The sequence below is a fragment of the Heptranchias perlo genome, chromosome 2 (genome assembly GCF_035084215.1).
Source record: "Heptranchias perlo isolate sHepPer1 chromosome 2, sHepPer1.hap1, whole genome shotgun sequence".
NCBI lineage: Eukaryota > Metazoa > Chordata > Chondrichthyes > Hexanchiformes > Hexanchidae > Heptranchias > Heptranchias perlo.
The window spans coordinates 84,537,926-84,564,205 of NC_090326.1; the positions used below are offsets into that span (position 1 = coordinate 84,537,926).

Consider the following 26,280-nt stretch of genomic DNA (forward strand, 5'->3'; position numbering starts at 1 on the left):
TCTAGAACCAGCTGTGCCTCTAGCCAAGCTGTTCCAGTACAGCTACAACACTGGCATCTACCCGACAATGTGGAAAATTGCCCAGGTGTGTCCTGTCCACAAAAAGCAGGACGAATCCAATCCGGCCAATTACTGCCACATCAATCTACTCTCACCTTCCATCACTTTGCTGATGATTGTCATCGACAGTGCTATCAAGTGGCACTTACTCACCAATAACCTGCTCACTGATGCTCAGTTTGGGTTCCACCAGGACCACTTGGCTCCAGACCTCATTACAGCCTTAGTCCAAATATGGACAAAAGAGCTGAATTCCAGAGGTGAGGTGAGAGTGAAAGCACTTGACATCAAGGCAGCCTTTGACCGAGTGTGGCACCAAGGAGCCCTAGTAAAATTGAAGTCAATGGGAATCGGGGGAAAACTCTCCAGTGGCTGGAGTCATATCTAGCACAAAGGAAGATGGTAGTGGTTGATGGAGGCCAATCATCTCAGCCCCAGGCCATTGCTGCAGGAGTTCCTCAGGGCAGTGTCCTTGGCCCAACCATCTTCAGCTGCTTCATCAATGATCTTCCCTCCATCATAAGGTCAGAAGTGGGGATGTTTGCTGATGATTGCACAGTGTTCAGTTCCATTCACAACCCTTCAGATAATGAAGCAGTCCGTGCCCGCATGCAGCAAGACCTGGACAACATCCAGGCTTGGGTTGATAAGCGGCAAGTAACATTCGCACTAGACAAGTGCCAGGCAATGACCATCTCCAACAAGACAGAGTCTAACCACCTCCCCTTGACATTCAGAGGCATTACCATCGCCGAATCCCCTATCATCAACATCCTGGGGTCACCATTGACCAGTAACTTAACTGGTCCAGCCACATAAATACCATGGCTACACGAGCAGGTCAGAGGCTGGGTATTCTGAGGCGCATGACTCACATCCTGACTCCCCAAAGCCTTTCCACCATCTACAAGGCACGAGTTAGGAGTGTGATGGAATACTCTCCACTTGCCTGGATGAGTGCAGCTTCACAACACTCACTAAGCTCGACACCATCCAGGACAAAGCAGCCCGCTTGATTGGCTCTCCATCCACCACCTTAAACGTTCACTCCCTCCACCACCGCGCACTGTGGATGCAATGTGTACCATCCACAGGATGCACGGCAGCAACTCGCCAAGGCTTCTTCAGCAGCACCTCCCAAACCTGCAACCTCTACCACCGAGAAGGACAAGGACAAGGACAAGGCAGCAGGCACATGGGAACAACACCCACCTGCATGCTCCCCTCCAACTCACACACCATCCCGACTTGGAAATATATCGCCGTTCCTTCATCGTCGCTGGGTCAAAATCCTGGAACTCCCTACCTAACAGCACTGTGGGAGTATCTTCACCACATGGACTGCAGCGGTTCAAGATGGTGGCTCACCACCACCTTCTCAAGGGCAATTAGAGATGGGCAATAAATGCTGGCCTTTCCAGCGACGCCCAAATCTCATGAATGAATTAAAAAAAGGAATCCCACCTGGAAGAGAGACACTTCAGTCTCTGTCGAAGGTGTATCAAGGGGCCGCTTTAAGTAGTTGCAAGGGGTTCAGTATTCTTTTAGTCTTGGGCACTGATCCCAACATTGCAACAACATTGACAAATTTATAATGACGTGCTTTCAGCATGCAGTTCAGTCACTGTTTACAATAGGAATTTCGCATTTGGAATTTCTTCTAACCGAAAGAAGAATTAAGAGACTTAAAAAAAAACCTGAAAGATTGAAAGTATTCTTCCTCTGCTCCAATATTGACCCCCTTAATATAAAAAGGTTCATTTAAAAAAAGATGTAAAGTAGGTAAAAACAAAATTAAAATTATTTACAGATTAGGTTAAACCTTCCATGTGAGGATAGTTTTGCCACGTTTCAAATGAGGATGAGATTTTTGAAACTATTTTCAGTTTTCATAATTTTGTTGAATTTCATTGATCAACATAAAATTCTCCTGAAAAGCTGTGTAAATTGCTTTAGACGTTTGCATAGATGACTTGCTGTGTCTATGGTTAATATAATGTATTGCATAGAATTTACAGCACAGAAACAGGTAGTTCGTTTCAACTGGTCTATGACTGTGTTGAACTCTGCATGAGCCTCTTCCCATGCTGATTATCTTTTCCACCCTACCCCCATATTCCTCCATTCCATTCTCCCTCATCAAGCCTCCCCTTAAATGTGTCAATGCTATCTGCTTCAATCACTCTGTGCAAAGTGATTTCTCCTAAATTTTTTATTTGATCTGTTTGGGGTTATCTTATATTTATGGCCCCTTGTTCTGGATTCTGTGATTACTGCAGTCAGCACCTACTACTTTCCCTATACTTAGAACATGCAGGAATTTCTAAACAATGCAATGGTACATGGTGCTCAATTAGAGCATATGTACAACTGTAAATAAAGTCTCTCTTGCCTAGAAACCAGCCTTGAATGAAGTAGGTGCGCAGTCTCCACCAGCTTAACATTACCAATAAAAATAAATTCCCAGCTACTAATTTGCAACAACTTACTCTTTGTTCTCAAATTCAGTTTCTGTCCCAGTGTATATTTGGTGCTTTCAAGCCAAATAGTATACTCCACATATTGTGGCACAATGCTCTTTGATGTACTTTTGCTATTCTGTTAGCTAAAAATCTTCAAATATCTTCTCTTTTCTGGCTAAGTAATCGCTCCTGTGAAGCGCCTTGGGACATTTTACTGTGTTAAAGGCGCTGTATAAATGCAGGTTGTTGTTGTAAGTAAGTTTGCAATGCGTTCTAGTATGGTACAGTTTTCCCACACTGGTGTTGGATCACTGATTCCAGTTAGGTATCTATCCTCCTTGAATTTTTGTCTGCAGGCTATCTGTTTTTGTCTGCAACTCAGCACATAACTCATCTATTTTGCTTCTTAGGTGATATGTTTTTGTCTTCAGGATATAGGTGCGTGCCTCAACATCTTTTAATATGCCTTTGTCATTTACCTATTTTGGCACTAATCTCAGCTTACATTCGTTCCACAGTTTTCATCTGGACCCCGTCCTATATTTATTTTTTGAGTCAGCCTTGGCTTATTGAGTCAGCCTGGGCTTGTTATATTTGCTGTTAAAACTTAATCTGGGATAGTTTTGTCAGCCTGGAATACTGGAGTCAAGGTTTGTTGTCTCATTGATTTTTTTTGATTCTCAGACTCCGGACCTCTTTATATTTGCTGCAGGTTCTCAGACCAAGGTTATATTGGACTGAGTGTTGAATCTCAGTTTTCAAATCTCTTCTCTGACATCTAATAAAAAGCATAAGGGTAGCTTCCTAGTGGGGTGTGATTTAATGCTCCTGTGCACCCTGGACCATGCATGACTTTAGAAATACTGATATATTCTTCGCATCAGGCAAAGTAATAGGTGCTAACTGCAGTAATTGCTGCTGGCAGTTTCACTTTACTGTCATAGCAACGTACAGATTGCTCATCTTTATCCATTTTACGGAACAAATTTTACTGACCTGTACTGCATACTGACCAAAATCACATTTCTGACAAAATTATGATGTGCTCAAATATATAATAAAGTGTTCTTTCAGCAGTTCATCAGTAAGAGGACAGACAGGGAAGAGATGTGGACTGTAAAAGATCCAATCAGGCTGGAAACAGAGGATAAGCACAAGAGAGTTAATATTCAGAATGATTATTTTCTTCAAGTATTCATAGGGAGATGTGAGCAATGTGACCTCCCCATGCAGCGATAACCTAAGCAGAATTGATGATTTCCATCTAAATGAGAGGGAAGTCTTAGAGAGGCTAAAAGTGGCCAAAACAAATAAATTCCCAGTGATAGATGATATTTGTCCTTAGAGTACTAAGAGAGACAAAGGAGGAGATTTGTAAGGCATTGACGATCATTATGAGGGAGTCACTGGGCACCAGGGATGTAGTAATAGATTCGAAACATACAGAGTGCCCATATTTAAAAAGGGTGAAAACCTGACACTGGTAGCTACATAATTCAATACCATATAAAATAATGACATTGATCATCAGGAGTAAATTTGAGGATTATCTGTAAAACAGTGACCTAGTAAACAGGAGCCAGCATGAATTCAAAAGGGAGATCCTGCCTGACAAATCTTCTTAACTTTGTTGAGAAGGTGAAATCCAAATGGACTATGATAAGCCCTATGGTGTCTCCAGACTTCCAAAAGGCATTTGATAAAAGGTTATCAATTAAGCTCAAAGCTGTGGACATTCAGCGTAAATCCCGGGAATGGATAAGAAATTGTCTGGAGGGTAGAAAACAATGGGTAATTGTTAGAAGAGTTATATAGTGGGTGGCGGGAGGGGTGGGGGGGATACTGAGTGTGATGCCCCGGGGCTCAGTGTTGGACTACAGTTTCCATTTGACATCAACAACTTGAATTCAGAAACTAAATGCTAAGTCATCAAATTTGCAGATGATTCCAAACTAGAAGGGACAGTGCATTCACAAGAGACAGCTCAGAAATTACAAAATGTGTTGGACAGAGCATATAAGTGGATAGAACAATAGCTGATGAAATGTAATGTAGACTAATATAAAGTACTGCACATAGAAAGGAAAACAAGCAACACATGCACTCAATGAGTGGTGTTGAAGTTTTTAACAATGAAGCTGAAAGATACCTAGGACTCTTCATAGACTTGACACTTAGCATGTCCCACCACTACACAGCAGCACTCAACAAAGCAAATAGAATACTGAACTCTAGCCAAAACAATCGAGTACTAATCAAAGGAAGTCAGACTCTAACTGTACAATGCTCTGATCAGACTCCATTGGTCACTGAAATAATCAAATGCTGGAGGCAATGCAGAGAGGATCCACAAGGCAGATAACTAGTGTTAGAGATCTGAATTATGAGGAAAGATGGGAGAAAATTTTTTAGCCTGGAAAGGAGATGCTAAGAGGTGATTTTATAGATGTGTGTAAGAAAGAAGGAAAGAACTTGGATTTCTATTGTCCTTTCACATCTTCAGGATATCCCAAAGTGCTTCAGAGCCAATTAAGTACTTTTGAAGTGTAGTCACCGTGGTAATATCGGCAATTGTGGTGCCCACAAACAACAATAAAAGAAATGATCAGATAATCTGTTTCTGTTGTGTTGGTTGAGGGATAAATGTTGTCCAGAACACCGGGAGAACCCTTCTTTGAATAGTATCATGGAATCTTTTACCTGAGAGGGCCTTGGTTTAACATCTCATTTGAAAGACAACCCCATCAATTCCATCAATGCTGCACTGAAATGTCAGCCCAGATTATGTGCTGAAGTCTCTGGAGTGGGGCTTGAACCCTTGACTTTCTGTCTCAAAAGTGAAAATGCTATCACTGAACCAAGGCTGACACCTATAGTAATTTTGCAGATTCATCTTTTACATATCATTTACTAAGATAGTAAAAGATATGGAAAGGATATATCTGGAAAATTACTTCAGACTTAATTGCGAGAATAAGACAAAGGGACACAGGCTCAAATCGGCAAAAGGTAAATTTGGGACTGGTATCAGGAAGTCTTTTTTCATGTAAAGAGTGATCAATACATTTAGTGGACTTCAGGATAGTGTAGTGGATATGAAAGCCATGGAACCAATAAAGAAACAATTGGATGCTGCAATGGGACGACTTTAGGGTCTTTTGGATGGATGAACTAAGAACGGCCTTCCTCAACTGGAAATATCTTATGATCTTGAAAGTACATAGTTACTGCTGACAGCAGAGTCTATCCCTGTTCCGATTAACACTGAACTACAAATCCCGTAACTATTAAGGTGATCGAGGGGTGATGACACACGGTTTCATGTGACCAGAACTGGCACTGGTTCACGCATAATACAGAGCAAATGTTACAGAGAGAGAGCAAGTCAGCTGAGCAAACAAATAAGCAACACGCAAAGAGTAGGAATGGAGTGGTGACAGTTTGTAAAGCTCATTGGACAATAGGGTAGTACCAGATGACTGGAAGATGAAGTTGTTTCAGTCAGAAAGGCCACATGCATGATCTTGATCATTTATTGCCCTTTTATCTTGACATTTGTAGTGGATGAAACTGGAGACTGTGTTTGGAGAACTGTGTTAGTTTAACAAGATTTAGATGTAGGCTGAGAAGAACTGTAATAAGGATGATTTTGGGTTTTATATCAGTGAACTAAATCAGTTATCATTAGAAAATGGACGAAGTGGGTCACCAACCTGTTTGCTGCAATTGTTATCATCAATTCATATGGCAAATGGCACTTTCATGGTCAGCTAAGGATTCATTGGATTCACACTTTGAAGATTGACTTTGATGCAAGTAAGCTATGATAAGAGGTCAGACATGGGCAATCGATCATACTACATGGAAAAGGAATGTTGCAATTTATTCCATAACACCTGACCAAGACGAAAGAGAAGTTGGGAGGGGAAATGATCCAAGTTACAAAATCAGCAAAGGAAAAGTTATTTATGCCAAACTAAGAGAAATAAGCAATCTAGTTATAAGCTAAGGAAACATTGAGCTAAGTGCAAACTAGCTCACACGTGCAGTTGTTAATTGACAAACAGATTTCTGAAACAGGTAGACTTGGTTGAAGCACTTGGGGGAAAAAATGGTCCAATTCCTGAATTCAAGTCTGAGTAGATGGATATGAGCTTTGTGCAAAGGGAAAAAGTAATGATTTGAGTGAGAGATCTACGTGAATGTATACAACACAACAAGCTCGGTGGGCTGATTAGTTTGTCAAAAGTAAAATGAGGAGGTGAATGATTTTAATTCTAAATCTCAGTGATCTGGCTTTTTTAGATAGTGAGACCCAAAGTCAGTACTTAGTTTAATAAACAAGTATAGCTGTGAGTCAGATGATTTTAATAAGGCAGATGCACAAAATGGAAGACAGAGCACGAGTGGGATGCTGAGTGAGAAAGTAAAGGAGTCAGTGGCCGGTGAACATATGCAGACCCCCTTTAGCATGTGTTCCAATTAGGTTTAGCTTTTATTTCCCAGTTTCGTACACCTTGTCTCCATTTACTCATTTTGGTTTTGACTTCTGAATTTTATGCAGTGTTGTTCACAGACAGCGACAATCCTGAAATTGTTCCACTGCTGCATGTATTGACATTTGTGTATTCTTATGTACAATATGGCTAAGGTTTGGCTGAAGTCTTTTTCTATATAAATAGACTTTGAACACTATTAATATGAATCACAAGGATGACATATTTGGAGTTATGATGGATTCTCTGATGTCTGGAAGTAAGCAGATTTATGATGTGAGCCTCAAGCAACATCTTATGGCAATCTCAGGAACCATAACTGTTGCCAAAAGTGGCTATTTTTGATATCTGCATAAATGTTGTAAGAATTGTTGAAAAAAAGTGCTTCAATCTTTTTACATAATTGATCTAAAGATAATCTTGTTGACTTGAGTGATGAGGATTTTTATGTCAGTGATAGTATTAATTTGCTGCTTGACCTGCTGAGTATTTCCAGCTTTTTCTGTATTTATTTCAGATTTCCAGCATCCACAGTATTTTGCTTTTGATATAGTATTAATTTGGTTTAATTATGATTTTGTGAAACACCTTTGCAGTTTCTTTTTGATAAATCTTATTTTTCTTTTGCAGTGTTCACTGGATAAAAGAAATTGTGGTGGTGGTGTCAAAACAGAACTTTGAATTGATGAATTCTATTATAGACCGTTATGGTCACTCAAGGACAACAGTCGTCGAAGGCGCACTCTCTCGTCACCAGTCAATTTTCAATGGACTAAAAGCATTTGTAGAAAATCAACCTCATAAGTGTTGGCTGGAGAAGCCTGAAGTGGTGATCATCCATGATGCAGTGAGACCTTTTGTGGAGGAAGATATCCTGATCAGCGTGGCCACTGCAGCGAAGGAATATGGGGTATGTAAAAGTACTGTCATGTTACTGATGGAAAGGTCTGTACTAATGGGAAGGTCTGTTCTGTGAAGGACATTGGTACTTCCCTCTCCCCACCACCCCCCCAGATTTCTACTTTTCTCTCCTGAAGGCAGTGACTTATGTTTGGGTACAATTCCAGGGTGGTGGAAGCCCTCCAGGAGTTTACCCAACTAGCCATTCCTCACATGTGAGCACAGACCTTGAATATTAAAAGATTATTTGATAATGTGAGTTGCTACAGCCAAGCTAGATTATGTCCTCGTTCAACATCCACACTTTCCATTATGATCTCAAGGCAGTCTTGATATGAAAACTTGAACAGCTCTTCCCACGCACCCAGCGTGCCCCCCGCCCCCCCTGCTCGGCTCTGCCCTGAACCATGGGCATTGAGGCCAATTTTAGCATTCTTATTGCAAACTCGGGCTGAGACCATCTAACTTAGCACAGATCAGGGATTGAGTCTGAGGCTTTCCTGACTTGTATGACTCAGCAATACACCATGATGTATATTCATCCACTAATTTGGGGAGTTAATGATCTCTTTTGATACAAAAATACAGCTACTCTGTAGTTAATGGCTAGGAAATAAAGGTAAACACTAAGACTAATCTATAAAGAAGGCTTATAATATAGAAAAATTGGAAGAGATGATATACTAAAGGGCCCTGAATTTCCACAGGGGTTGTCCTAATCTCCTGCTGTAACTTTGGTGGGAGATCTGTGGAACCCTAGAAAAAAAGTGTAAACACGTGAGAACAGCCATTTAAGCTATTTCTCCGAGGGTTCTGTTGAAGTTTTAGTGAACGATCAGGACAACCCCTGTGGAAACTCAGGGCCAATATGTCCATTTAAATATTTATTTGACATGACATATGTGATCATCATGTGCCTACCCATTTCTTTGGCTTAGATTACTTAATACACCATTTTGAGCTCTGTGGATTATTTTCTTTCTAATAAAGCTGTCCACTTGACACAATGATTTTTACCCAGCGAGTAGCTGAGTCTTACAGACATGGAGGTCCTGAATTTTATCCTTTGCCTGTACTGAACTAGCAAATCACAGCCAGAGGTAGAATCATTGCAACTGGCTTCATTGTGCTGGGTTAGGGAGGGTAAAACCGGCCAGGATTCCCATACCTGAAGTGATCCGTGATGGAAATAGGTTTATTTGGGGGTCAGGTAAGTACGGGAAAGACCTTAACTGTGGTATCACTGCTGCCAACTCTCACTATCAAACCTCACACAATTACCAGTTGAAAGATATACTGGAAGGAGCATGGTGCATTTAAAACTGTACTCCACAAGCACTCAATTCTTCAGAAGGGAAGATGACTCGTGAGAATTTTTAAAGAAGTGCAACAAAGCCGTTCAAATTGACAAACCGGGTTGGGGAAAAATGCAGGCTGTTCTATCGATCACAGGAGCATAAATATACTGAAAATTATTCTGCATTTTATTATGAATTTTTCTGTATACAAAGGTTTTCCATTGTTAGTTCTGCTGGAATGTGATTACTTCAGATGTTTTGGGCTGATATCAGGGATTTTCATGATGAGTTATTGATGTCAGCTATGTTATATGGATGTGCCAAATGGAAGGAGAAAATCGTAGGGCAAGTTTATTTTTTTATTTGTTCATGGGATGTGGGCATCGCTGGAAAGGCCGGCATTTATTGCCCATCACTAATTGCCCTTGAGAAGGTGGTGGTGAGCCGCCGCCTTGAACTGCTGCAGTCCGTGTGGTGACGGTTCTCCCACAGTGCTGTTAGGAAGGGAGTTCCAGGATTTTGACCCAGCGACGATGAAGGAACGGCGATATATTTCCAAGTCGAGATGGTGTGTGACTTGGAGGGGAACAAGCAGGTGGTGTTGTTCCCATGTGCCTGCTGCCCTTGTCCTTCTAGGTGGTAGAGGTCGCGGGTTTGGGAGGTGCTGTTGAAGAAGCCTTGGCGAGTTGCTGCAGTGCATCCTGTGGATGGTACACACTGCAGCGACGGTGCGCCGGTGGTGAAGGGAGTGAATGTTTAGGGTGGTGGTTGGGGTGCCAATCAAGTGAGCTGCTTTGTCCTGGATGGTGTCAAGCTTCTTGAGTGTTGTTGGAGCTGCACTCATCCAGGCAAGTGGAGAGTATTCCATCACACTCCTGATGTGCCTTGTAAATGGTGTAAAGGCTTTGGGGAGTCAGGAGGTGAGTCACTCGCCACAGAAAACCCAGCCTCTGACCTGCTCTTGTAGCCACAGTATTTATATGGCTGGTCCAGTTAAGTTTCTGGTCTATGGTGACCCCCAGGATGTTGATAGTGGGGGATTCGGCGATAGTAATGCCATTGAATGTCAAGAGGAGGTGGTTAAACTCTCTCTTGTTGGAGATGGTCATTGCCTGGCACTTGTCTGGCGCGAATGTTATTTGCCAAATTGACTGAAGACTGGCTTCTGTGATAGTGGGGATATCGGGAGGAGGCCGAGATGGATCATCCACTCGGCACTTCTGGCTGAAGATGGTTGCAAACGCTTCAGCCTTGTCTTTTGCACTCACGTGCTGGACTCTGCCATCATTGTGGATGGGGATGTTTGCAGAGCCTTCTCCTCCCGTTAGTTGTTTAATTGTCCACCACCATTCACGACTGGATGTGGCAGGACTGCAGAGCTTTGATCTGATCCATTGGTTGTGGAATCGTTTAGCTCTGTTTGTAACATGTTGCTTCCGCTGTTTAGCATGCATGTAGTTCTGAGTTGTAGCTTCACCAATTTGGCACCTCATTTTTAGGTATGCCTGGTGCTGCTCCTGGCATGCTCATTGAAGCAGGGTTGATCTCATGGCTTGTTGGTAATGGTAGAGTGAGGAATATGCCGGGCCACGAGCTTACAGATTATGGTGGAATACAATTCTGCTGCTGCTGATGGCCCACAGCGCCTCATGGATGCCAAGTTTTGAGCTGCTAGATCTGTTCTGAATCTATCCCATTTAGCACGGTGATATTGCCACACAACACGTTGGATGGTGTCCTCAGTGCTAAGACGGGACTTTGTCTCCACAAGTACTGTGCGGTGGTCACTCCTACCAATACTGTCATGGACAGATGCATCTGCGACAGATAGATTGGTGAGGACGAGGTCAAGTAGGTTTTTCCCTTGTGTTGGTTCATTCACCACCTGCTGTAGGCCCAGTCTGGCAGCTATGTCCTTCAGGACTCGGCCAGCTCGGTCAGTAGTGGTGCTACCGAGCCACTCTTGGTGATGGACATTGAAGTCCCCCACCCAGAGTACATTCTGTGCCCTTGCTACCTTCGGTGCTTCCTCCAAGTGGTGCTCAACATGGAGGAAGACTGGTTCATCAGCTGAGGGAGGGCAGTAGGTGGTAATCAGCAGGAGGTTTCCTTGCCCATGTTTGACCTGATGCCATGAGATTTCATGGGGTCCAGAGTCAATGTTGAGGACTCCCAGGGCCACTCCCTCCTGACTGTATATCACTGTACTGCCACCTCTGGTGGGTCTGTCCTGCCGGTGGAAGAGCCGGTGGAAGAGTCTGGGACGTTGGCTGAAAGGTATCATTCCGTGAGTGCGGCAATGTCAGGCTGTTGCTTGACTAGTTTGTGGGACAGCTCTCCCAATTTTGGCACAAGTCCCCAGATGTTAGTGAGGAGGATTTTGCAGGGTCGACTCGGCTTGGTTTGCCTTTGTCATGTCCAGTGCTTGGTGGTCCGATGCCGGGTGGTCCGTCAGGTTTTATTCTTATTATGACATTTTGTAGCGAGATTGTACAACTGAATGGCAGAAGATAGGCAGCATTGTAAGCAGTATAAATGAAAGCATAAATTTACAGAAAGCTACTAATAGATTAAGTGAATGGGCAAAACTGTGGCAAATGGATTTCAATGTAGGCAAGTATGAGGTCATCCACTTTGGACCTAAAATGGATAGATCAGAGTACTTTCTAAATGGTGAAAAGCTTGAAACAGTGGAGGTCCAAAGAGACTGCGGGGCCCATGTATATAGCTCATTAAAATGTCATGGACAGGTACAGAAAATAATCAAAAAGGTTAACGGAATGCTGGCCTTTATATCTAGAGGACTAGAATACAGGGAAGTAGAAGTTATGCCACAGCTATACAAAGCCCTGGTTAGACCACACCTGGTGTACTGTGTTTAGTTTAAGGCGCCGCATCTTAGGAAGGATATATTGGCCTCGGAGGGAGTGCAGCATAGATTTACTAGAATGTTAACTGGACTCCAAGGGTTAAATTACGAGGAGAGATTACACAAACTAGGGTTGTATTCCCTGGAATTTAGAAGATTAAGGGGTGATTTGATCGAAGTTTTCAAGATATTAAAGGGAACTGATAGGGTAGACAGAGAGAAACTATTTCCACTGGTTGGAGAGTATAAGACTAGGGGGGACGTAATCTAAAAATTAGAGCCAGGACTTTCAGGAGTGAAGTTAGGAAACACTTTTACACGCAAAGGGTGGTAGAAGTTTGGAACTCTGTTCCGCAAACGGCAGTTGATGCTACCTCAGTTGTTAATTTTAAATCTGAGATTGATAGATTTTTGTTAACCAAAGGTATTAAGGGATATGGGGCTAAGGCGGGTATATGGCATTAGGTCACAGATCAGCCATGTTCTAATTGAATGGCGGAACAGGCTTGAGGGATTAAATGGCTTACTCCTGTTCCTATGTTCCTATCTGATTTTCTTATTATTATTGAACATTGTACTGATTGTTTATAACTGGGTGACTTTATTTGCCCCTCAGAAGGTATTAACAATCAACCACATAGTGTGGGACTGGAGTCACACTTAGTCCAGACTGGGTTGGGGTGGCAGGCTCTCTTCCCTGAAGGACATTAATGAACCAACAGGGTTTTTTGACAGCCCGGAAGCTTTTATGCTTCTTTTTCTAGTGCCAGGCCACACATTACAAAATTATTGATTTCAGTTTCACAAATTGCTATGGTGGGATTTGAACTCTCAATCCTTGGTGTTACTAGTCCAGTACCATAACCACTAGGCTACTGTATCTGTTAAGTGCACCAGATGGCATGTCAATTGATTTGAGAAACGCACAAGGCACTTTACTTCGGTATATAACTTTAATAGCCCAAAGTCCACCCAACTTAGCTAAGTATTACATTCATAGATAGATCCTAATGCTATGACACCTATTCTATCACAAAACAGTAGCTATGGAGGCTACATTGTTCTTTTTTCCTCTAAGACTAAACCTATTCCTCTCTTTGTCCAGTATTTTCTATTTCCCCAAAACCTTAATTGCCTTAGTTTTATTACTTTTGCATTATTAATCTAATCAAGCTTCTTTATTTTATTGTTCATTCTAAATTCAGTTTGTATCATGGTTAACTATGGACTATCACATCTGCTTTTGTTTCTACTTTCTTAACCTTATCTTCCTGTTCTGGCTGGTTTGCTCAAAAACAGATTTTCCCATGGCTTTATGTCAGCAAAAATCTGTTAGGCTACGTGACTGGCTGCATGTACTAACTCAGATGAATGTCTCTTATCCATGATGCCTGTGTTAGCCATTTTGTCATTGTTTGATGCTAACACTTATATAGAAGCATATTTATTTTCAATCGGTATCCTTTTAATGGCCTGCATTAGTAACTTATTCCATAAGTCTATTATCCTTGTGTTTAAAAAAAAAGTTCTATCTGACTTCCCTCTTTATTCCTAACTTCCTGATTTTTATTTTGTATTGGCTGGTATATAAATCTTTTGCCACAGTGAGCAATTTGCCCAGATCAACTTTGTCAATCTCCTTCATAATCTTGAAACCCAAATTGAAAGTTGTACCATTGGAATCCTATTGCTAACATAATAACAGTCAGTGCACTTCAAAAGTAAAACACTTTGAAATCTTTCAACAAGCTAAGATGCTATATAAATGCAAATATTGTTTTATTATTTTATTTGTGACCATGAGTTCCCCAAGCAAAATGTTTTGGGGTAGCTAGTGAATTGTTGGGCTCATATCCATTGTGTACTATAGAAGTGTTTCCTATAAAACCCATGTATTTTTACAGTATTTCCATATATATAATAACCTATTTTTAAAAATAACATTGGGTGAACATTCTTACACAAGCTGGCTGAGGAATAGCGCAGTGCAACTGAGTATCATCACCTCTAGTGTATGTTTTACACGGAAAGAAAATATTGTGTTCTCACATGATGGTATTAATACTCAATTTTAAATCTATTATGATTAATTAATGCCCATTAGGAAGATAAGCAAATCAATCAGTCACGCAAAGGAACTAAAAACTGTACCCTCAATTCTCTATGCACAAGTGCAATATTGCTATTCAAAGATCTTGTGAAAATGTTGATGAAAATGAGTCTTTTGGTATTGTTAGCTTTTATTGTGTTTTAGATATGGTGGTTTCAACACAGGCAGGAAAGAACAATGTAAAAGGCATGGTAGCAACATGTTTATTGTCCTAGTTAATATCTTAATTGGAGTTGGGAAGGACAGTTAAGTGGGCGGTACAGTGGTCTTGGGCATCGGGGAAATAATATGCAGTGCCACAAAGTGGAACCAGACTGATTTGACAATTCATTTAATCATTGAAACATACAAAACATACAAAATTCTTACAGGGCTCGACAGGGTAGATGCAGGGAGGATGTTTTTCCTGGCTGGGGAGTCTAGAACAAGGGGTCACAGTCTCAGAATAAGGGGTAGGCCATTTAGGACTGAGATGAGGAGAAATTTCTTCACTCAGGGGATGGTGAATCTTTGGAATTCTCTACCCCAGAGGGCTGTGGAGGTCAGTCATTGAGTTCATTCAAACAGAGATCGATAGATTTCTAGATATTAAAGGCATCAAGGGGTATGGGAATAGTGCAAGAAAATGGCGTTGAGGTAGAAGATCAGCCATGATCTTGATGAATGGCGGAGCAGGCTCGAGGGGCCGGATGGCCTACTCCTATTCCTTATGTTCTTATGTTTGCAAGAGCAATCCAAAACTAATCTCACTGTGCTGCTGTCTCCCCACAGTCCTGTATCTTGCTTTGTTTCAAATGTTTATCTTAAAAGATGCAGTGGTCTCTGCCTCCCTGTGGCAAAGCACTCTGTGATCTAAGAGCTCTGCATAAAAATATTTCTACTAACCCTTCTCTGCACTGTCCTAGTGACCGTTTCAAATTGATGACTTCTCATCACTGACTCCCCAGCCAGAGGAAATTGTCTTTCCCTATTGACCATATAAAGATCCTTCATAATTCTAAGACCCTCTATTAAATCTCCTCTTTGCCTTCCCTGTTGTGGAAATAGTCCCAGTGCTTCGAATCTCTCCTCGTAACTATAGTTTGTCATCCCTGCTATCATCCTAGTGAATCTAAGCTGGCACCCAAAGCTGTTCATGGCACTCGAAGTGAAAATTTATCATGACTGTTTTACCCTTGTATTCTATGTCCCTATTTATAAAACCCAAAAATGCTACTGGCCTTTTTAGTGGCTTTATCTACGTGTATTTGCACTTTTAGGGAATCACATATTTGAACCCTGAAGTTTCTATGCTCCTCCATACCCTTCAGCATCTTTCCATTGAGCGTATACCTGTCTGTCCATTCTGCTAATCTGTCTATGATCCCTGAAGTCTTTTACAGACAAGCTTGTTGTTTTCCAAATGCTCCAGTTTTGTGCCAACGACATCATGCATCCTACGTCCAAGTCATATTTGTATTTAAAACAAAAGTGGATCAAGCACAGACCACTAAGCACTTCCGACCCTTCTTGAACCCAAGCAACACACATAATCCCTATCCCTTTGTTTCCGGTCTGTCAACCAACTTCCTATCTCTGCTGCCACATTTCCTCTTATACTATGCACTTGATTTTTTAAAAGACTCTATTAAAATTGTCAAACATGACTTGCCTTTAACATATCCTTGATTATCCACGCATCTCTAAACGCTCACTAATTTGATTTCAAATTGTGGGTCTCATTCCAAGCTGGGTTAGTCAGGAAAATTGTATGCAGTCTCCTTATTGGCCTATTATCACAGTATTCTTGATTGGTGCCCATAATGCAGCATTGCACATGATGTGGCAACATGCCACCCTCTTGTTCTCTTGACAGCAGAGGCTTCTGGTGCAGAAGAACCTATGTAAGAAAATGGAGGAGATACCTGACAATGCATGCCCACCATTGGAAGTGAATGCCATCATTTCCTGATTAATTAGAGCTATATGTGGCAGACTAATAATATATTTACATTGTGGATCCCTTGAATTTTAGAATTTTGTGCAACTGGAGGCTGATGGGTTTCCTAATGGTTGGGAAATTATTAGAATGCAGGATTATTCATAGATGGGATTATTCTCTATGTTCTCAAATGCATCAAAATTAATAGGATACAAATTGTTCTAAAACTAAATACTTCCAGTTGTAATACTAGAATCCATCAGCCTTGTGCTGGAACAGGAAACCCTCTTACTTTATTAGCTTTTTCTTTTCTATTTCTACATTGAAACCATGCAGTCCCGCACTGCCTAATTCATTGGAACTGTATATAAGAACATAAGAAATAGGAGCAGGAGTAGGCCAATCGGCCCTTCAAGCCTGCTCCGCCATTTAATAAGATCATGGCTGATCTGATCCTAACCTCAAATCTAAATTCATGTCCAATTTCCTGCCCGCTCCCCGTAACCCCTAATTCCCTTTACTTCTAGGAAACTGTCTATTTCTGCTTTGAACTTATTCAATGATGTAGCTTCCACAGCTTCCTGGGGCAGCAAATTCCACAGACCTACTACCCTCTGAGTGAAGAAATTTCCCCTCATCTCAGTTTTGAAGGAGCAGCCCCTTATTCTAAGATTATGCCCCCTAGTTCTAGTTTCACCCATCCTTGGGAACATCCTCACCGCATCCACCCGATCAAGCCCCTTCACAATCTTATATGTTTCAATAAGATCGCCTCTCATTCTTCTGAACTCCAATGAGTAGAGTCCCAATCTACTCAACCTCTCCTCATATGTCCGCCCCCTCATCCCCGGGATTAACCGAGTGAACCTTCTTTGTACTGCCTCGAGAGCAAGTATGTCTTTTCTTAAGTATGGAGACCAAAACTGTATGCAGTATTCCAGGAGCGGTCTCACCAATACCCTATATAACTGCAGCAATACCTCCCTGTTTTTATATTCTATCCCCCTAGCAATAAACGCCAACATTCGTTGGCCTTCTTGATCACCTGCTGCACCTGCATACTAACTTTTTGATTTTCTTGCATTAGGACCCCCAGATCCCTTTGTACTGAAGTACTTTCCAGTCTCTTGCCATCAAGATAATAACTTGCTCTCTGATTTTTCCTGCCGAAGTGCATAACCTCACATTTTCCAATATTGTATTGCATCTGCCAAATTTCCGCCCACTCACCCAGCCTGTCTATATCCCCTTGTAGGTTTTTTATGTCCTCCTCACTCTCTACTTTCCCTCCCATCTTTGTATCATCTGCAAACTTTGATATGTTACACTCGGTCCCCTCCTCCAAATCGTTAGTATAGATTGTAAAGAGTTGGGGACCCAGCACCGATCCCTGCGGAACACCACTGGCTATTGGTTGCCAGTCCGAGAATGAACCATTCATCCCAACTCTCTGCTTCCTGTTAGATAACCAATCCTCCACCCATGCCAGAATATTACCCCCAATCCAGTGATTCTTTATCTTGAGCAATAATCTTTTATGTGGCACCTTGTCGAATGCCTTCTGGAAGTCTAAATACACTACGTCCACTGGTTCCCCTTTATCCACCCTGTACGTTATGTCCTCAAAGAACTCAAGCAAATTTGTCAGACATGACTTCCCCTTCGTAAAGCCATGCTGACTTTGTCCTATTAAATTATGTTTATCCAAATGTTCTGCTACTGTCTCCTTAGTAAAAGAATCCAAACTTTTACCCACCACAGATGTTAGGCTAACTGGTCTATAATTTCCAGCCTTCTGCCTACTACCCTTTTTAAATAAGGGTGTTACATTAGCAGTTTTCCAATCTGCCGGGACCTTTGCCGAGTCCAGAGAATTTTGGAAAATTATTACCAAAGCATCCACAATCCCCACTGCCACTTCCCTCAAGACCCGAGGATGTAAGCCATCAGGTCCAGGGGATTTATCCGCCTTGAGTCCCATTAATTTACTTAAGGAATTAATTAATATGGAGCCTGATCAGTTTCTTGATTCTTAATCATTTTTACCTCTGGTAACCAATCAAATTTTTTCTGTTATAAATTTTCTTTTTCAAATTGCAGGGTAAGTATGGTCCAATAATCACAGAAAGGCTTAGAATTCGTAGAATACACAGAAACAGGCCACAGAAACTACCTGACCTCGGCAGATTTTAACTGTTTTCCTCCCAAAACCGTCTGAAAACGGCAGCTGGTCAGCGGGCGGTAACGGAGCCTGCCACTGGGGACCGAAGGAACGGCATTTGGTATGCAGATAAGTCGCGGGGAGGGCCTGCTCCCCCTGCCCCACAAGGAAACTACTTTCTTGGGCCTCTCCTGGCCTCACATCCATTTCCTGCCAAGTGGACCTAGTAGTGAAAGCCACAATGACTTGCCTTCTCAGGGCTATGGTTAAAATAGCTGCTAATATAGTCTTCAATATGAAATAAAGCCATAGTTAAATTAACTATTATTAATGGTTTCATTTGTTAGATGAATAAATATTAGCATGCACTAAAGCCTCACATTTTTAAACCAAATGCAATACCCTGGGTATGAAAAGAATGCATTATAATTGTGCATTCCAAGCACACAGGATATGTAAAATATTAAATCAACAGTAACATTGATCGACTAATGACTTTAGTGAATGTTTCAGCATGTTTTAATGTTTAAGTAGGGGCCCTCGAGCTAATGAAGGAACAAGGCGTAGCTGAGTGCTTTGATCAGCTCTCTGTGCTCTTCCAGCATAAAACATGTAAGAACATTCATTACAGCCATATTGAATTCTGCATAACAAAATAAAATGGCACTACACAGATTAAAAGTGACAAATTAATTTGATACTATTGTATAATTTAAAAAGCGCACACAACATTCCAATTTGACTGCTATTCACTTGGATTTTGTAAGACAACTTTTAGACCGCTGTAAATTGTCACATTCAGCAAAAAATCTACAAACTTGCTTGAATGTGTTGAGTGTTTGTATTCCTTGGCTGTTCGCAAAGTGTAATTTTATGGCAATGCTATGCCATGCTTTAATTTGTGGAGTAACAGTACAGTAGAAACTACTTATTTGAATAATACTTATATTGTAAATAAAACACTTAAATGAACTATATCATAATGTAACATAGCATTTGCAGTTTGTAAATAAAAACTCTTAGATGCGTAGCTTTTCAATGACTAAAACACTTAAATGAATTAAGATTCCAGCTCTCTGTTCACCTTGCAGCATTAACAGTTGTGGCAATTGAAACCTCAATTCACATGTCAAAGCAAGAGCCTGAGTTATGGAGCAGCTGAGCTGCATCAGAAAGAGCCTGAACACTGGAATGCCATTCTGCAGCTGCTTTTATATTGGTGCCATTTTAATTTGGATTCTGAGAAACTGGCTCACTGGCCCCGATATTGGAATGGAGGCGGGCGGGAGGGGGGAGGTGAATGGGCGCGTGGGTAACTCGACTAATAAAATATGTCCGTTTCCCATGCGATTGCAAGTGAATTGGAGCCACTTAACGTGGCTTCTGGGTTTGTTGTCCGAAAGCTGCGCAGCGGGTGGACTGTGCACCCACATCACAGGCTGTCAGCTGGAGGAGCTCTATTTAAAGGGCCATTGCTCCAAAGGCTTCTGCTGGAGCAAAGACCCAGAAATCACGATGGAGCAGCACAGAGGCAAGGCTGCTACAAGGTTCAGCGATGCTTCACTGCAGACGCTACTGGACGGGTTGAGGAGGAGGAGGGAAGTGTTTTACCCCACGGACGGGAGGAAGTGCCCTGCCTCTGCCATTAAGAAAGCCTGGCTCGAGGTGGCAGACAAGGTCACCAGCAGCAGCAACATCACCTGCAACTGGGTCCAGTGCAGGAAGCGTTTCAATGATCTAACTAGGCCAGCAAAAGTGAGTACATGTATTGATTCTCCTGCATTCCGTGTTCCACATCACCGCACACCCCCCCCTCCCAGCTCATTCTGCACTGCCGAGACAACTCTATCACATCGCTCCTCACACCCACTTAAGGCTCATCCTCAACTTCCTTAGCACTTCCTCATTTGTGACCCCACCACTACCACTCACCCCAGTCCTCATCCAATGTGATGGCTGTCTCTGATGCATCTCTTTCACGGTCAGCCTCACCCAAACCAATGCATTCTTCGCTTGGCCACTTCACCATCACTCACTCACACGTCTGTTCTTTCTCCCCTTCTAGGAGAAGAGAGTGCAAAATGCAAGTGAGAAGGCGAGGACTGGAGGGGGGCCACAAAAGCTGCATCTTCGATTGCCTGTCCGTTGGGGATGCCGAGACTGGCACCCCACAAACATCTGGTGACACAACTTTAACATTCATCACACACAATATGAATTGATGTTAACAATGCTTGCCATGTTGAACACCTCAGTATGCTCATCGCAACATGACACATCTGTGATGATGCTTAATATTGCTTTCTGTTCTCTTACAGGCCCTTCAAGGACCGCAGTGATGGCAGAGGGCAATTCCTCAGAGGACCTGCCGGCCTCTGAGGGCGCACCGTCACATCGTAGCGAGCCATCCACCAGCGCAGATGCTCACACCTCGGTGGGTCCTAGTAGTCAGTTAGTTGGGTTGGCACCTGGTGAGTCACCGCACATAAGTGAGCACGAGCAGACACTGGAGGCAGGGGCAGCTGTGGAGAGTCCACGTCTGTGGGAGCACTCTTCTCCAGGCTCTGCTCAGCTGGACGCAGATGCTGAACTCTGGTGGCCATCCTTTAAAAGGAGAATGATCGAGGGACAGCAGCACATTTGCAAGGTACTGGAACAGGTGCCACATGCACTCTCCACAACAGCACAGAGGATGGAGGAGTCCAACTCCTGCATGAGTGGAATGGTGGCATAGGTACGGGAGGGAATCTCTGAGATAGTGTCACAGGGACTTGAGCAACTGTCTGAGGTAGTGTTGCATGTAACTGGTTAAATGTCTGAGATAGTGTCGCAGGTAAGTGCGGGAATGTCTGCGATGGAGAGAAAGCTAGCCTCCGTTGAGCTTCAAGCATGGCTCACAAATGAGTCCAGTCTGGCCCTAACAATGGTCATTCGGACACAGTGTGAACAACATTCTGTCGCCTTAAACAGGCTGAAAGATACTTTAGAAGTGGCCTTCCGATGCATTACACATGTCCTCCACACTGTTGTCCAGCAGGGTGGTAGGAGTGATGTGGGCCTGGCCTGGGAGAGGGATGATGGCGAAAGGTGACATGGAAGTGGGGACGCCACTCAAAGTGCTCCCACGTCTCACCTGTTGTCACCCTCTCGACCAGTACCCGCAGTGCTGCCTCCTCTCCAGGTGGCCGAGTCTGCCCCTGCACAGGTGCAAGTGGAGCAGTCTTTGGAGGGGCCCTCATGGGCTCCAAAACCCAGCGGGCGTAGGTCAAAAGCATCTGAGCAGTCAGGGCATGAACATGAGCAACCTGCCACTACCTCTGCTGCAGCCACAGAGGATGCACCACGTAGAAGCAGTAGGAAGAGAAAGGCTAACGAAGGGTATGCACAAAGGTGTCTGACAGACTTTCATGTTTTTCATTTATATTTGGGTTTTGTTAAAGTTACATTAAATGTTATCATTCTCACCGCTACTGCCACATCTTGCCCATTCTTGACTGGCTTTTGTGATAGGGCCCTTTCATGCGGTTCACCATGAATGGTGACACTTGATGCCACCCATTGGGTCACTTCACAGTCGGTGCATATGTAGTTGCAGGACTGCTTTGTGCAGAGAGGGGTGGCGAGGCTGGTGATGTTACTCGTCCTCGGATGTAATGGTGAATGCAGCCATGGTGCCCCTCATCCTGATGGTTTCAGTTTGAGGGGGTCCGAAAAGTTGGTAAATATGTGAGAACAGAGAATTGCGAGTGGAAAGTAAGAATTTTCAGTTAAAACAAAAAGATCTCCCAGCCAAAAGTTTGTCTGAAAGAACTGACTGCCGTGCTGCAATAACTCGGTTTAATATTGCATCCAAAAGACAGCACCTCTGACGGTGCAGCACTCTGTCAGTACTGCACAGAAGTGTCAAGTTAGATTATGTGTTCAAGTCTCTGGAGTGGGTCTTGAACCCACAGTCTTCTGACTCAGAGGTGAGAGTGCTGCCACTGAGCCAAGGCTGACATTTCAGCTCTGTTTTTCAAATGACTCCCTTCTATGGTTATGACTGGGAGCATTTCTCTTTGTTATTCATTCTCATACTGCTTAGTGCTATTTTTCATTGATTTGTACTATGAACCTCTAAAAGAAGTGAGAGTAGAAAATATTTGCATACCAATGTGATTTCGCTGGTTTGTATTAGGCGAGAGTACGGCCACTGGTCCAAGGCTAACACCTTGCTATTTTGTGAAATAGCTGCTATTTTATAGATAGAGTATATGAAATCATACAATCTGGCCACCAGGTTCCCACAAATCACCCAAATGATTTCTGAAAATATTTTTTATCCACTTTTTTTCACAAACTGAAATATCTAATGTCCAAAATTACATACTTAACAATAAAATATGCAATTTTCTAGCTCCCCCCCATTCTAGTCCTTAATGCCAGTCTCTCTCTAGTTTTCTCCTATCATCGCTCATGTCGCTCCAAACTTATGTCATTCATCTGATTCATGAGACCGATCTCCTGCTCCCTCAACCCCATTGCCATAAACAGCTGTCTACCCATCTTCCTTTTCAGCCCCTATGCTAGCTGAAATTGTAATTGATTCGCCCTCCTCAAGTACTGCCCCCAACCCTTTCAAAACTGCCATCATCATCCCATTCCTCAAAAAACCCACCCTTTACCCATCTGCCATTACAAACTACTGTCCCATCTCTAATCTCACTTTCCTCTTCAAAGTCCTTGAATATGTTGTCAACTCCTAAATCTATGCCCATCTTTTGTGCAATCAGGTTTCCCTTTCTTCCAAGCGTCAAAATTGCCCTAACCAAAGTCACTAACACCATTTTCTGTGACTGTGACCGTGGTGCATTATCCCTTCTTGACCTCTCTGCAGCCTTTGACATTCTCATCCAACACCTTTCCTCTGCTGTCCACCTCAGGGGGACTGCCTTTCTTTGGTTCCATGCTTACCTGCCTAATGATAGCCAGAGCATCTCTAGCAATAGCTTCTCTTCCCACCCCCACACCATCAACCCTGTGGATCCCCAAGTATCCATCTTCGGACCCACTTCTTCCTCATCTACTTGCTGCCTCTTGGTGATGTCATCTGCGGACATGCGGTCAGCTTCCACATGAATGCTGATGACATCCAAATGTACTTTTCGTGACATTTCTCAGCCCCTCCACTGCCTCTGTGCTGTCAAGACTTCATGCCCGTTGAGCTGCAGTTTCCTCCAGATAAACATTGTGAAGACCGAAGCCATCATCTTTAGCTCCTGCTACAAACTCCATCCCCTTGCCACTGAGTCCATCCCTCACCTGGTTACTGTCTTGGGCTGAACGAGATTCTTCACAGCTTCGGTGCCCTATTCGAATCTGAGCTGAGCTTCTGATACCATATCCTCGCCATCACGAAGACCGTCTACTTCCATCTCTGCCCCTAGGTCAGCCCATCTGTTGCTGAATCCCTCATTAATGTCTGGACTTGACTATTCCAATGCACTCTTGGCTGGCCTCCCATCCTGCATAAATGTTAGCTCAACCAAAAATCTGCTGCTTGTATCTTTTCCTGCACCAAGTCCCGCTCAACCATTGTTTCATTCTTTCTAACCTACATTAGCTCCTGGTCCAACACCTCCAATTTAAAATTCTATTTCTTGCCTCCATGGCTTCGCTCCTCCCTAATCTTTGTAATCTTCTCCAGTGCTACAACCGTCCCCCTGAATTCTGTTCCTCTGACTCCAACCTTCTTTCACCTTTTTTTAAGAGAGCAAGTTGAATTTTGAAAGCACACAATGGGTTCTTTGAAGGAAACAGATAAGAAGGCAGAATAACTTGTTGAGGGATAGAGGGCTTCTGGTCTCTTGGTACCCACCCTTGGGGAGAGTGAGTAGGGGTGTGAGAGAGTAGATGGTGTGGTGAGATGAGTGACAGCAGAGCTCAGAGAGGAGGATACAGTGGTTAAGTTGGTCGTTCAAAGGGGAAGAGGTAGGGGTAGTGAGACGAGTGGGGAGATGGTAGGAAGAACAATAGATAGTGAGACGGTGAAAGGGTAGAGAACACGATGGGAGTAATGAAGTGGGGTAAAAATAAGTATGGCGGGGGGGATAGAAAGAGAGCAGCCTCGGGTCACATTTTCCCTCAACCCTCCACTCCAAATGCAGTCTGCATTCATTTGTGGTTCCTTTTCCCACCATACCATGCCACACCACCCGTCATCCAAAAAAAAAGAGAAAGAGAAGCAGACAAGGAGAGAGAGAGAAGCAAAAAGTTAAGGGGAGGGAAGAGAAAGAAAGAGAGGAGCAGAAGAGGAAAAGGAGAGACAGAAGCAGCAACGTGAAGATATCAGAGACAGGTAAGTGAGTTACCATATTCTCGAGACTTACACGAAAAGAATAGAAAAACAGAATATTTTGTAAATGGTGAGAAACTATTAAATGTTGGTGTTCAGAGAGACTTGGGTGTCCTCATACCAGAAACACAAGAAGTTAGCATGCAGGTGCAGCAAGCAATTAGGAAAGCAAATGGCATGTTGGCCTTTATTGCAAAGAAGGTTGGAGTACAAGAATAAGGAAGTCTTACTACAGTTGTACGGGACTTTGGTGAGACCGCACCTGGAGTGCTACGTACAGTTTTGGTCTCCTTATCTAAGGAAGGATATACTTGCCTTAGAGGCGGTGCAACGCAGGTTCACCAGATTAATTCCTGGGATGAGAGGGTTGTCCTATGAGAGAGGTTGAGTGGAATGGGCCTATACTCTCTGGAGTTTAGAAGAATGAGGGGTGATCTCATTGAAACATATAAGATTCTGAGGGGGCTTGATAGGGTAGATGCTGAGAAGTTGTTTCCCCTGGCTGGAGAGTCTAGAACAAGGGGGCATAGTTGCAGGATAAAGGGTTGGCCATTTGAGACTGAGATGAGGAGGCATTTCTTCACTCAGAGGGTTGTGAATCTTTGGAATTCTCTACCTCAGAGTCGTTGAGTAGATTCAAGGCTGAGATAGATAGATTTTCGGACTCTAGGGGAATCAAGGGATATGGGGATTGGGCAGAAAAGTGGAGTTGAGGTTGAAGTTCAGCGATGATCTGATTGAATGGCAAAGCAGGCTCAAGGGGTCATATGGCCTACTCCTGCTCCTATTTCTTATGTCCATATGTACATCTTGAACGCCACAGGAGTTTGACTAGTGCGTTTTTATGTCTTTGAATGTTTTTAGATGTTGATGCCATATACAAATTGTTTAACATTGCTATTAAAAGGGATGACATTGCATTTTACAGTGTTTAGTGTTTACAGTGTTGCAAAATTATCCTAAATGCCTTTAACTACTTATTATGATTGGAATGATAGTTAATCATCTTGTTAATAACAAAAGACATTGTGTTGCTGCCAGTTGCCTTAATTAAGAAATTGGAACAAATAATTATTTCATTTGTTGTTTTTTTTTCTGTTGAGTATATTAATCACTCTGTTAAGGCGTGCTCATTCTTGGCTTGCATTTTTTAAACATATTGCTCTTTGGGGCCAATTTTCCGATGGCAGAGCGGGTGTGTTGGGGCCGGGGGTGGGGGGGGGGAGGGCTCATAAAATGGCGGAATCTGGGAGTGCGTTCGGAGCCCGGCTCCAACCTGCTGACTTCCGGGTTCCCCAGTGATGCGTTCGGGTGCGCGTGCACCTCCCGAATGCGGGACTCCCACCGGCTTGATCATTTACATAGTTAGGCAGAAAGTTGAGGTACTTGAGAGATCTCATTGAGTGGAGATTTTAGCAGGGGTGCAATTTTCAAGGATCCTCAGCATGTTTCCCGTGCTGTGGGAAACACTTCCTGTTCTGGTAGACGTGTTTCAGCCAGCAGTCAGTGGGAGATGCAAAGGATTATTTGACAGGTGGGGGAAAGCCTCATTTATTGCAGCAGGGCACTCTGTCACTTCAGACAAAGTTTTGGCTGCAAGACCTTTGTGTTTTTACTTAAAATTCTTAATTTATACCCAAAACTCTGCTGTGCAAACACATTTACCTAC

At 43.0% G+C, this 26,280-nt stretch overlaps 1 protein-coding gene across 1 annotated transcript in view; it reads left to right on the plus strand.

Annotated features, from left to right (window-relative positions):
• Positions 1 to 26,280, plus strand: part of crppa (CDP-L-ribitol pyrophosphorylase A) — a 324,300-nt gene that overhangs the window by 16,528 nt on the left and 281,492 nt on the right. The window contains exon 2 of the mRNA XM_068003843.1: positions 7,649 to 7,928. Within this exon, the coding sequence (XP_067859944.1) occupies positions 7,649 to 7,928 (280 nt within the window). The remainder of the gene's footprint in view (positions 1 to 7,648; positions 7,929 to 26,280) is intronic.